Source organism: Anopheles coluzzii, chromosome 2, assembly GCF_943734685.1.
Source record: "Anopheles coluzzii chromosome 2, AcolN3, whole genome shotgun sequence".
In the NCBI taxonomy this organism is placed as follows: domain Eukaryota; kingdom Metazoa; phylum Arthropoda; class Insecta; order Diptera; family Culicidae; genus Anopheles; species Anopheles coluzzii.
Window position 1 is genome coordinate 36,783,987 of NC_064670.1, and position 13,639 is coordinate 36,797,625.

The window sequence follows — 13,639 nt, forward strand, 5'->3', positions numbered from 1 at the left end:
CTGTCATGCTTTTTGGTATCACAGTAAGCGGGACTGCTTGGTGTCTTAGCTACGCTTTCGTAGCAACCACAGACCGCTCGGACAAATACCTTGGCGTGTAATCTGTTCGCCCGATTTCGATCGGTATCTCTCTTTAACCCCACCAAACACGGGGAATACCTGAATCGATAGAATCGAACCGTCCGCGGCTTTGAAACGCACATATCCTATTCCAGCGTTTGCTTCTCGTCTTACTTTCCCGGTTTTCTTTGCTTCCCGTTCGGCAGCTTTCTAAGCTCATGCCGCATTCCTCCACATTCCACACGATGCACACTTTAATACATTTTCAAATTATTGTACATTTTAAACAAAATTTTGAAAGAAGTCAAATTCGAGTGAAAAGCTAAAAGAAAACATTCTTACGTTGCTGTTGTCGAAGTTTGCCGCACTAATTCCAACGTTGCCCAGCTATGCTTCTATGCTGTGTTGATCGAACATATATTTCGCTGGTGGCCGCTCACTTTTTGTTTACACCTGCGGGCACACGCACACAACATTCACACACAGACGCGCACGCACACACACACACGGGTACTTGGTGGTACGATGCTCGCTTCTTACCCTGTGTACGCTTCACCAAAAAGGACACCGCACAAAAACACGGTCCAGCCGGATAGATGCCGGCGAGGCACCCTTCGCGAGATACCCGCTTGCACACAACACAACCACTGGCGCACACGGTCCAGCGATACCGACAGCAACACAAACCGCCACCGGCCGATCTGAAAGTCGAGCGCGAACAAACACACACGAGACCAATCTGAACGGCAGCGCGAGAGACAGAGTGAGAGACTGAACGAGACGTGAGCGTAAGCGTAACGCGATCCGGCACACTCGACGTTCGGAGTGCAAATGACATGTGCGCTGGATGGAAATTGGTCCGTAGCCTGTTCGCTTGCAGGGTTTGCCGTAGCTGTTCGTAACGCACGGCGGTTTGTCGTGTAAATTTCAGATCGAACAGATGCCAATAATTCTTGTTATAGCATAAATAAAAGTTTGTTGTACTTTAAAAAACATAACTTGATTTTCAAAATGAATTTATGTTTCTATGTTTCTACAATCTAAACGCTATTTTTTTATATATGAAGCAGTGTTTAAAGGTAGCTAGAAAATGCTTTTTTTATATATTTAGAAGCGTTATCGCGTAAATAAAAGCGGTGTTACAATGCTTCTACATTGCTTCAAGACGACTGTTGCAGCGCGACAAATTTTCTGCGAGCTCTTTGTGCTAATAAAACGTATCGGTTTTAGAACAAAATCAAGGGCTGCCGCGTCTGTCGAAATTTTTTACAGAAACGCAGCGCTCAAGTTTCGCGACGATACAATCGAAGTTAGCCATACTTTCGTGCTAAAACATAAATGGTTTGACAGATGGATAGTGTGGCCAAAAATTTTCGGGGAAGATTTTTTGGGACGTCTATAAGCAGTTCTAGACAAGAAAATGTATGATGTTTAATTAGTTATTATATAACTGAGACAAAAATAAAAAAAACGCATCAAACGGTCATCAAACGTCACTCCATCAAGTGCAGATTAAAAAGGTGCGGATTACCGAATGTATCCTGTCTAGAAGCAGTGTTTGCTTCGACCATTTTTTGCGACCTCGTTGTTCTAAAAAATAGCTGGAATAGAACAAATCAAAAGCAATCGTGAATTTTGCTGTTTTTATGTTTTGATTTTTCACACAAATGCGGCACTCACGTTTTGCGACGTTACGATCGAAGTCGAGTGCTAATTCAAGAGTTGGTGCCCACTCATTAAATTTAACGAAAGGGAAATTCAATTGTAAATCATTAATATAAATAATTTCTTCCATGATCCTATTAAGCTGCAAAACTATAAATTTAATTGAAATCAGTTGCATTTATATAAAAGTAATTCATATCAATTTAATGATTAAAATTCTATTTAAAAAATCCTAATTTTTTATTTCGTTCTCAACACTATGCAACACCTTTCCATGCTTTTGGTTTTCACCTTAATAACGAATTATAGGTTTTAGGATTATTAGTCAATTATTGTAATGAGCGTAATTATCTCATTGTAATCAACACATTACTTGTGCCGTGAATCGAACTATATCGACTGTTTAGTGTGCTTGAAAGCGTCCTTTGTTCAACATGTTCCGCAAAACAGTTATAATATCCTTTGCGATCCTCGCTTTACTCAGTATTCGTGCACAGGCCGATCGACAAGAGCAAGTAATAGATTATCTATCCAATATCACCCACAATCTTCAGATCCAACATTCTGGAGTATATAACTGTTGGCTACTCCATTTTTCCAACAAATCTGTACTATCACCGATGCTGGACAACATCGCACAGCGCCTGAATAATCAAGATGTCAGTCTACTGCAATCAAATCATCGAGGTCAGCATGTTCGTATATTCCGAGAGCCCAACTTGGTCATAATACTGTGGGGAAACCAACAACAAACATTTGACAACTTCTACACCAGTCAGTGGATAGTGAACATACCGCCCGAATGTCCCACCATTGTCCTGTTCGAGCTTGATGAAACAGAGACTGATCAGCCAAGGAAAATTGGAGATTATTTCCAAACGAGGTCGGTGTTATACTTCGCATTGATCGCAATCAACAAGGACGCCGTGTACTGCTTTCATTATCAACCGTTACGCATCACGAGTCACTCCGGTCTCCCCACGCTCGATCAACTGTTCTTCGACCGGCTACAGACGATGCAGTTCAAAACGTTAGTGGCCGGATACGTTAAGGATTACTACACATCCATTTACTGTGAAAAGCTGCCTGGCGAGGACATTAGGTTGTTTCTTCTGTTTGCTGAAACGCAACAACTTACATTTCATTTACAGCAGCTTCGATGCAACAGCAATGAATCACTGGCCCAGTGTTTATCTCGGTATAATCCGATACATTTGATGCTAAATCGATTTTTTATGGCGCAGTACGACAAATTCGCCGTAAGTGGTGTAGCCATGGAACAGTTCGCTATTGCCACACCGAAGGGACGCTTGCTTACTGTGTGGGAAATTATGATCAAACCATTCCAGCATTCTGTCTGGGGCATGATACTGGGCATCCTTGTAGCCTACCAGATAATCCATCAACTGAAGCCAACCCTTTTCTCCAACAATCTTCTAGCTTTGGCACTCTTTGGTTTTGATAAGCGTCAGCTAGTGCTTTCCAAAAGCTTCGAGAAAATAACCGCCTGTGCATTGATCGTGCTATTTTTCCAACTCAAGTGTGCGTACGAGGCAAAGCTTGTATCGTACATCACCGAAGCGCCACGAGTCCCAGACGCCAAGTCGGTTGAAGACTTGCGCGAACGCAACATCACCGTACATTATAGAAACTTCAATATTACGTTAGTGCATAAACTGGACGGTATGGTCCAGTTCTACGGCAAAAATCAATTCGAATTCGATGGAATAACGATTGTGGAAAATCGTGCTGCTCTGATTACGGAAAAGCTGTTTGCCGATAACATGGACGGCTACGGCATGCAATACACACTACTGAGCGAGAATGTGTACGATGCTATTCCGTTTTATGTATTTGGAGCTAAGTCACTGCTGGTAAGGCGCTTTCATAACTTTCAACAGCGCGTCTTCGAGGCCGGTATGCAGCAGCGCTGGCGTCGGGAGTATTACAATTGCTTTCTATGGTACATCATTCGAGATCGACTTAAGTACACACATCATTCCGAACGTACATACGATGGATCATCTATTATCATTAGCTACAACCATCTCAAGCCACTGATGCTGTTTTTCTTCGTTCAATGGACCTTGGAGGTAATGGTTTTTGGGATCGAATTATTGGTTGGAATACTTGAACGATCGCAATAGATTGGTGTCATATAAAGTGTGTGGATAAAATTCTTCAATCGTTACTGCACTTTTGTTTTAAATATTATACATCAAATCTCATGAACAGGTCAGCTTTAGCTGTTTTGGTGTGTTATTCCCCGATCGTCATCATGCCATGATCGTCGTAGCCTTGTAAATGTACACTTTTGGGCCCTTTTACTGCTAAGAATAGAAACCATGGGATTGTAAGCGATGTTATCACAAGTCTGTGGATAAAGTACACAGGGATGAAAATGTATTCAAATTATCTAGAACCTAATTGTGCTGTACTTCAAGGCCAAATCAATCTACGAACATCAAATCTAAATCAATATCGCTTACTCGTTTACTTGATTCTCAAAAATATTGTTATTTCTAAGCTTTCTGATGTTAATCACTCATTGCTCTTTCACCGCTTTATTCTACGACATCGTCTGCGGAGTTATGAAAAGGAATGGAGTGCCGTAAAGTATATAAAACGCTTCATAAGCTGATAAAAACGAGCTGACGATGATATGACTGAGACATAAGACACAACTGTTTTCAGTCAACAACGGATGAATATTCCGGGAAAAAAGAAGCTGAGCATATCTATCCGAAATAATTCAATCTAAAAGTTTCATTAAACATTGAATGATAATCTACCTCGGCAATACCTCGTATAATTCATGCAGGACCTGAGCTGGACTGATTATCTTGCATTGGGTTAACCAATTTATTGTTACGCCTGGTAACATACTATTTATGTTGGTAGCTTTACAGTCATTCTTGTAACTGGCTCTCGCGTGTATGGTTTCACTTACAACCGAGTCCCTAGAAAGGACCGCGTATACGGAATTATTTTTGTGTGAATATTTGCGCGTTATTGTTGCTGCACGATCTATTAATTACTTACTTATTTATCCGTCGCTACAACCGCTTTGCGATCTTGGCCTGCCTCAGGAGTGTCCGAAACCGCTCACGATCTCGCGCCTTCTTGCCTCATCTTGCCGCCTCAGTTAGGGCCTACTGTAGCATAGGTTCGACACCCGATATCAGTAGCGCAATAAAATTGATAATAGCAAAGACATAATTATTAGTGTAAAATCCGCTATAATAATCTGCATTAAATTCATCACATCCTAGACACAAACCGCACACTTGTAACTAAAGCTAGAATGAAATAGCTAATGAAATAGCATGAAAAGTGGCGTGATCGTATTCCCCAACACACTCAAAAGAAATAGTTTTTACAAGTATAAAATTTTAGTATAAACATTATCAGAACATAAATTACTGTAATTAGATGCACACAAATATTAGACATTAAAGAGCAAAATGTTCTAATTCGAACCAACTATTTAAATAGGGAAAATTTAATAGAGTTCATCCAATTGCGCAGTGGGATATTACACATGGAAGGACGATATTACATAATGTACGCAAAAAGTCACGTACGCATAATGCAGGAGATAGAGCAGGATAATTAATTGTAATCATGCATAACGGAGCGGATAAGCTAAATATGCCCATAAGCGCAATGTAATTATTTCATATAAAAATCAGGAAGCTAGCTAGAAATCAGTTTTTATCAGTTAAAATTACAAAGTTCAATCACGCAGTTCAGTCCAAATAAGTTCAGATCAGTAGAAGCCAACCACACTGTTTAAGTATAAGAAAAATGGCAAATAAAGTCGTTTATACAAAAAATGCAAATACATCCCGTCTAAGTCTCAGGAACGGCACTACATGATGACGAGTTCACTACACTACCACGCCTCCTCTGTCCTTGTGGACGGCCTAAAAACACTTTACGGGCTAGGTCGTCCGTTTCCATGCGTACAGCATGGCCAGCCCACCGGAGCCTGGCGTGCTTGATACGCTGCACGACAGTGAGGTCGTCGTACATCTCGTCATTATAGCGGCTCCTCCATTGTCCTTCCACACAGACGGGGCCAAGCATCCTTCTGAGCATCTTCCTCTCGAACGCGGCTAAGAAAGTTTCGTCAGATTTGGACAGTGTCTATGTCTGGTATGTGAGTACCGGAACTATATAGGTACTACATAGTCCTAGTTTCGTTGGTCGCGACAGATCATTTGAGGTGAACTGATTTTTCAGGCTGTAGAATGACCGGTTGGCAGCCAGCAACCTTGCGCGCAACTCAGCTTCCATGCTATTGTCGTTGCTGACCTTTAACCCAAGATAGGTGAATTGTGGGACGACTTCAAAAGTGCGTTCACCTATCTGTACGTCAAGCCTACGTAGATTCTGATTATTTATTGGTAGGTCCGCTGATGTTGCCACCATCAGTTTGGTCTTTGCCTCGTTTATCTGCAATCCGAGGCTCTCTGCCGCCTGCTCGATCCCGTGGTAGGCTTCTGCTACATAGGAGAGCCCTTGGTGCAGACCCATCTATTAATACCTCCTTCAACTTCGCCAAAAACAAAATAGACAAAAGGTTTCAGTTCTGGAAAGTTAGGAGATCAAATGTGGTAAATTTCCTCGTGGTGGTTTAGCATTTGGCAGCCGAGTGGTAAAGTATCGTATACTACTGCCACATAGAAGACCTACCAGTGACCTCTTTTGTATTCTATGGCTTTACTACAGTTTACTGAAGCTTTCAGTTTGAGCTAGCTGCATTGAGTTTGAGACCCTAATCGTAAAAATAACGCACTTTTTTCGCACGCATTTTGCAGCACTTTTCCTGCCGATTGGCCAGGCAAGCGCCGATACGAGCACATTCCGATCGCTTGTGTATATATCTGAGATCAATCGCTAATAATAAAACAAAAGCGTCAATATCAAATTTATCGTGCACACCGTGTAGCTAAGCTAAAATGACTTTTTTCAGTTAATGGTTCAACAAACTATTTGAGAATGTTAAAAAAGCACTTATCACGCTTGCAATGAATTATCACCAATCCCACACGGTGAAGTAAAGAGGTGTTGTATAAAAATTGTTCGAAACCATGCGGTAGAATTAATTGGACCGTCACACCACCGATTATTCCTATGGAGTTTCCTATCGTGCCGCTGCCAAATGTCACGCAAAGTGGGGGTTCCCATGGCACTATCCTTATCTTTCATTAGCTTATATTTAATATCGCACTTTTATCAATTTCCCTCTACTGCATTTTGCTTCATTAAGAATAATTAGCTGATGGTCAGTGAAACAATCATACCTGAGAAAGGATACGCTTAATAAAGTTTTAGTAACCTAGTAACCTTAGTTTAGTATTCTTTAAAGCAGCATTTGGATATCATCTTTTGCGATCCTCGCGATACTCAGTATTCGCACACAGGCCGATCGACAAGAGGATATAATAGATTATCTGCCCAGTAGCACCCACAATCTTCAGACCTGTTGTGAATAGACGTGCCGAGCCCTGGATTTGCCGTAGCAGTTGCGCTGCTGCTGGTCGACATCCAGGAATCGACACTGCGCTCACGCACACTAATACGCCGCACTTAGCGATGCGCGCTAAGTGTGTGCTGAGCGCACCTAACGCAGGAGTGTGTTACAGGCTACCGGTCGAGCAGGGCTCCCGGTAGGGCTCACGGTTCGGCTCGTGCGCGCGGCCCCATAGTTCAATGTATTGTGTTTTGTGTTATTATTTATTATGTAATTCGTGCAATAAATGCTATAATAATCGAAAACATAAAAAGACCCAACATTCTGGAATATTTAATTGCTGACTACTCCAGTTTTCCATCAAATTTGTACTATCGCAGATGCTGAACGACATCGCACAGCGCCTCAAGATGTCAGTCTACTGCAATCAGATCAGCGGGACGAGCTTCTTCGTTTCTTTCGAGTGCCCAACTTGGTCATAATACTGTGGGGAAACCAACAACAAACTTTTGACAACTTCTACACATTTTCACACTTATATGTATTTTAAATTAAAGATCTCATAAAGATATTTTAATCGAACCGAACAGCCATTAATTGATTATCCAGCTAAATCATGTCAAATAAAAAGCATTACCATACACTTGATGACCGCAACGGATTTTCTAACTTACGATGCTGTCAGTTTAAATCACAGCATCAAGCAGGCTGCGTACGTACGCAGCCATCGTGGGGTGATGTTCAGTTGAAGGTCCAGTTTAAAAAATATGAATAGAATTCAATCAGAACAAAGTAGGCTTGAAATAAAATGACGGATTCTGGGCCATTAAAAATCGGTAGGTATTGGTGAAAATTGGCGAGAATCATTCATCTTAGCAGTGAGCAGTCCTTTTCATCCAATTATGTAAGCAATTAAGTCTATTATGGCTGCATGGAGCTCACAGCACAACGTGAATTCTTGTGGCTAGGTTAAACCATCGTATCGTACTGTTCGTAAGTTAATCCTTCTACGCCATATTTCAGTTTATTTCGTTCGTTCCTTTTCATTTATTTGATGTTTTAAACAGTTTAATGAAAAATTATTGCCCGTGATAGCAGCTCTGGTCACGAATAATTAGGCAATCATAATGAAATTGCCACTGAAACCCTATAAACTATAAACGGTATAATTACTAGACAATTTGAAACAAAATCGTTAAGCAAATTAAGTTTTCCAGTTTAGTGTGCTTGAAAACGGCCTTTGTTCAACATGTTCCGCAAGATAGATCGAATATCCTTTGCAATTCTCACCTTTTTCAGTGTTCGTGCACAGGCCGATCGACAAGAGCAAGTAATAGATTATCTAACCAATATCACCCACAATCTTCAGATCCAACATTCTGGAGTATATAACTGTTGGCTACTCCATTTTTCCAACAAATCTGTACTATCACCGATGCTGGACAACATCGCACAGCGCCTGAATAATCAAGATGTCAGTCTACTGCAATCAAATCATCGAGGTCAGCATGTTCGTATATTCCGAGAGCCCAACTTGGTCATAATACTGTGGGGAAACCAACAACAAACATTTGACAACTTCTACACCAGTCAGTGGATAGTGAACATACCGCCCGAATGTCCCACCATTGTCCTGTTCGAGCTTGATGAAACAGAGACTGATCAGCCAAGGAAAATTGGAGATTATTTCCAAACGAGGTCGGTGTTATACTTCGCATTGATCGCAATCAACAAGGACGCCGTGTACTGCTTTCGTTATCAACCGTTACGCATCACGAGTCACTCCGGCCTCCCCACGCTCGATCAACTGTTCTTCGACCGGCTACAGACGATGCAGTTCAAAACGTTAGTGGCCGGATACGTTAAGGATTACTACACATCCATTTACTGTGAAAAGCTGCCTGGCGAGGACATTAGGTTGTTTCTTCTGTTTGCTGAAACGCAACAACTTACATTTCATTTACAGCAGCTTCGATGCAACAGCAATGAAGCTCTGGCCCAGTGTTTATCTCGGTATAATCCGATACATTTGATGCTAAATCGATTTTATATGGCGCAATACAATAAATTCATTGTAAGTGGGGTAGCCATGGAACAGTTCGCTATTGCCACACCGAAGGGACGCTTGCTGACTGTGTGGGAAATTATGATCAAACCTTTTCAGCATTCTGCCTGGGGCATGATACTGGGCATCCTTGTTACCTACCAGATAATCCATCAACTGAAGCCAACACTTTTCTCCAACAATCTGCTAGCTTTGGCACTCTTTGGTTTTGATAAGCGTCAGCTAGTGCTTTCCAAAAGCTTCGAGAAAATAACCGCCTGTGCATTGATCGTGCTATTTTTCCAACTCAAGTGTGCGTACGAGGCAAAGCTTGTATCGTACATCACCGAAGCGCCACGAGTCCCAGACGCCAAGTCGGTTGAAGACTTGCGCGAACGCAACATCACCGTACATTACAGAAACTTCAATATTACGTTAGTGCATAAACTGAACGGTATGGTCCAGTTCTACGGCAAAAATCAATTCGAATTCGATGGAATAACGATTGTGGAAAATCGTGCTGCTCTCATGATGGAAAAGCTGTTTGCTGATAAAATGAAAGGGTACGGAATGCAATACACACTACTGAGCGAGAATGTGTACGAGGCTATTCCGTTTTATGTATTTGGCGCTAAGTCACCGCTGGTAAGGCGCTTTCAAAAATTTCAACAGCGCGTCTTTGAAGCCGGTATGCAGCAGCGCTGGCGTCGAGAGTATTACAATTGCTTTCTCTGGTATATTAATAGCGGCAAACATCAATATGATATTTACGATGGATCATCCGCTATCATTAGCTATAGGCATCTTAAGCCACTGATGCTGTTTTTCTTAGCTCAATGGGCAATTGCAATAATCGTTTTTGGGATCGAGATATTGGTGGAAGCATTAAAACGATCGCAGAACAAGTAGCAAGGAGCATGACATGTTACACGCCGCATCACCATTGTAGTAAACTTTACAAGATACAACTTCATGTACGATACAGCGTGTAAAACATTTAAACATCTACAAATTGGAACGCACTTCGAGAAGCTAAGCCACTGGGCGACTTCGGTTACGTAATATGACCTATTTTGTTGTTTTCTGGAGCTCATGGAACAGCTTACAAACATATAGTATTGTTGAATATAGGCTTTCTGATATCAATAAATAATTGCTCTTGTACTGTAAAGCGTTTTACCTGTTCTGTAGCCTACAGAAGTGCTCTCCAACCTTTCTAGGATCGCGGACCACTTGGCTTAGAAAATACAATTGCGCGCGGCCCACATCGATTGAGGGCATACATTTTGTAGACTTAGTTCGAAGTTTTTGATCAAAAATATCTTTAAATCTTATTCCAGATGTGCTTGTTGAAAATGTAAGCTTAATTGTGGAAAAAACTGCACGATAGTAATAGGAATTAGCTTATGTTTTTCAAAAATAAATTCTTTCGCGGCCCACAGGTAGGAGCCCACTGACCTGCAGGAATGTAGAAAGGAATGACGTGAATCCTACGAAGGAAATTAAGAATTTCAATATCATAAAATAGCCTACTTAAACCTGATTAAACCAGCTTAATCACACCACCATTCGTCTGCGTTCACAATTGATTCATAAAATCCCGGCAGAGCTTCCTAAGAACATTCCTACGCTCGACAAGCCATTACCACTTATATTCATTATTTTCTTTCTTAGCGAATGCACGACAAAGCACAAATTCTTTGATATTTCTCCCATGCAGCGCATGAAAATGATTAACGCGTTTATTACATTCTACGTTCCTTCCTACATCCAAGTTGCATATGGATTACGACTCCGAACGACACGAACAAAGAACTTGTACGATTACCGTGGGTTTTTCTCGGTCACCCGATGTTTAAGTATCAGAGTGCGATTGGCAATGCATATCACATGTTAACATCCGAAATTTGAGTGGTTGTTTAATTTAACACGAAACTTCCTACTACAACGGACTGCCTCAATGATTTAGGCTTTGAATAATATCCGAAATTTTAGTGGTTGTTTGAGCGAATTAGAATAGAGGGGTGTCACTTTCGCCGCACAGTTTGCATGATGGAGCTGACGCTGTATAGCCGCATCGCATCCACAATGGCACTGATGCTATAGTGACATACCTAATCCACAATGGCGTTAATGCAATTGCTGGTCACTATCCGCTAAGGGGCTGATGCTGTATCAGTTTACCTTATTCACAATGGTGCAAGGTTTTATACTAGATGTTACATCCGAAATTTTAGTGGTTGTTTAAAAGATCTTTTCAGCCAGGATGGCTTTCCATGCCATCGGCCTGAAAAAAGAAGAGCTGCTGAGACTTAGTGCTGAAAAAGCCGAATAGTCGGTCTTTTACTGCATCTCTTTCGCTCTCCCGATTGCGATCCACTCCTATGTGGAAATCGCGATGATTTATACCCACACACACTGATGCGCATGTATGAATATAAAGTGCTGTGGTGTTGGTGAAGTCGTTAACCATGGTCTTCACACCGCGTACCGGCGTGTCTCCGCCGCCAGCTTCTAATACCGGGAACATGAGCCGCTTCAGCACGAGCAGAGACAAGCCACGCGGTTGCGACGCACGTTGATGGGGAATAAGGCGACGCGATGGGTCGTTTCCTTACGGTGGTCCATGCTGAACACGCCAATTAGAACGGCGATCTGTGAACAGACAATTAGAAAGATGAATATTAAAATTTATTTTGATTAAGAGAAGGAAGGTTTTAGTAGCGGAATTGAAAACTTACCATTTTCTAATCCAAGACTGACGGCCGCTAGTTCCATGCTGGTTAAACCGATTCGGACACACGCACTGATTTTCTAACCTTGCAGCAGGCCGACATGACGCCATCCACGGAAATAACGCCAACGCTTTGCCGCGCACGTTTATCACCAGACGGCAGCCATTTTGTTGCAACAATCGTGCCGTTGACCGCATCCGAGGGCCAACTGAACTGCGATGCCGGTTTGCCACACGCCAGCCACGCTACGCACAGCTGCCGCCGCTGCAGCAGCAACGCCCTTCCAGCAACAACCGGGGGTGCTACCGGGAGACACACCCGGCGCCCGCGCGGCAATGCTCCCAGAAACTCACGCACGCACCAACCGCTCTGCTTCGCACACCAGTTAGAAATGGCCGATTTTTCACCATCGTATGCTCTTTTTTATATTGACAACGTCCAACACGGTCACTGTGTTCGTGCAATGCACACCGCACACACACACCACAACACTGCGTATTATTAGCGGTCCAACACTGACGCCGACTATTTTCTGCATCTCGTAACGTCACAATTGTTCGCCAAATATGTGAATACAGTAGAAATGAGCTTGAAAATCTCGAATAATATAAAGTTCACTTGATTTATCATCAATTTCGCACGAATCGTACGCTTAAAACAGGCGTAAAAGATCACGCACACACATGCACGATAGCCGTTGGTCGATTTTTCTCATGAGCAAGCTTACGCACACACTCGCATTCAGCCCATTTGGCAGATGGTCTCGAACAGGGTGGTTGTGAAATTTTGAGCACCGTGACAGTTCGAGCCAATGTGGCCCAAAACTGACAAGGGTACAAATTTAAATTTGTGCGTTTGGGGTAATTTGCAACTGGTTTCGTTTGGTAAATGATTTTTAAAAAGCTTAAAATAGGAGATCTGAATCTCTCTTGCTGTACGTTACAATCTAATACAAAAACTGTACGATGCAATTAAAATGATACATTTGTTAAATTCCATTTCCAATGTAAAATACCTAATGTACGAAAGGTAATTTAACGCTTTCGCTCGCAGCACATTTTGAGTAAACCAAAGGGATATTTTGGGACATAACGGAAACGAGCGGATATGGCCATTTCAAAACGACGGTTACGTTACACCACAGAATAGTTCGAATAAATGAAAAATCAACACATTAGCGAAAAATTGTTTTTTGTCATTAGCTTGTATATCTTTATTAACCATCATTTGTGTATGTTAATGTAAAATAAGAATATTTAGATTGCAAAACTTACCCAAACAGCATATGCGCCAAGCCAATTAACGGTAGCAGTCCATGGGGAATTGATTTCTCCAGTAGATGGCCACTTCGGGGATGCTAGCTACGTTTCCCCTTATATTATTGCCGGTAAACCCTTTCTAGGTATGAACTTTAAAAAGCTATTCGCAAGATCGCAAATCATTTTAAATATTCCAAACGAGTGCAACAGTGTACGTATCATCGTTTACGTATCGATATATAAAAACAATGTATCGACGTATATATAATATACGTGTGTCTTATTATTATCGTGTTAGTGGTTAATTCTTTAAATAGAATCTATAATTCTACATCGCTTTTTGTATAATAAAGCATCCTTTCAAATGCGCGAGAGATGCATTATCACAGTCTTTGGT

At 41.7% G+C, this 13,639-nt stretch overlaps 4 protein-coding genes across 7 annotated transcripts in view; 3 read left to right on the forward strand and 1 right to left on the reverse strand.

Moving 5' to 3' along the window:
- Window positions 1-899, reverse strand: part of LOC120948717 (extracellular sulfatase SULF-1 homolog) — a 45,437-nt gene extending 44,538 nt beyond the window's left edge. Inside the window, exon 1 of the mRNA XM_040365360.2 lies at window positions 403-899. The gene's annotated coding sequence lies outside the window, so the exon portion shown is untranslated. The remainder of the gene's footprint in view (window positions 1-402) is intronic.
- LOC120952095 (larval cuticle protein A2B-like) overlaps window positions 1-13,639 on the forward strand; it is a 68,707-nt gene that overhangs the window by 19,384 nt on the left and 35,684 nt on the right. The gene's annotated exons all lie outside the window — the stretch shown is intronic.
- On the forward strand, window positions 2,235-3,943 carry LOC125906533 (uncharacterized). The gene has a single exon (XM_049605743.1). It carries the CDS (start codon window positions 2,346-2,348, stop codon window positions 3,870-3,872), a length of 1,527 nt encoding a protein of 508 aa, XP_049461700.1. The 5' UTR covers window positions 2,235-2,345; the 3' UTR covers window positions 3,873-3,943.
- LOC125906532 (uncharacterized) lies at window positions 7,542-11,903 on the forward strand. The gene has a single exon (XM_049605741.1). The coding sequence runs from the start codon at window positions 8,454-8,456 to the stop codon at window positions 10,155-10,157; it is 1,704 nt and encodes a 567-aa protein (XP_049461698.1). The 5' UTR covers window positions 7,542-8,453; the 3' UTR covers window positions 10,158-11,903.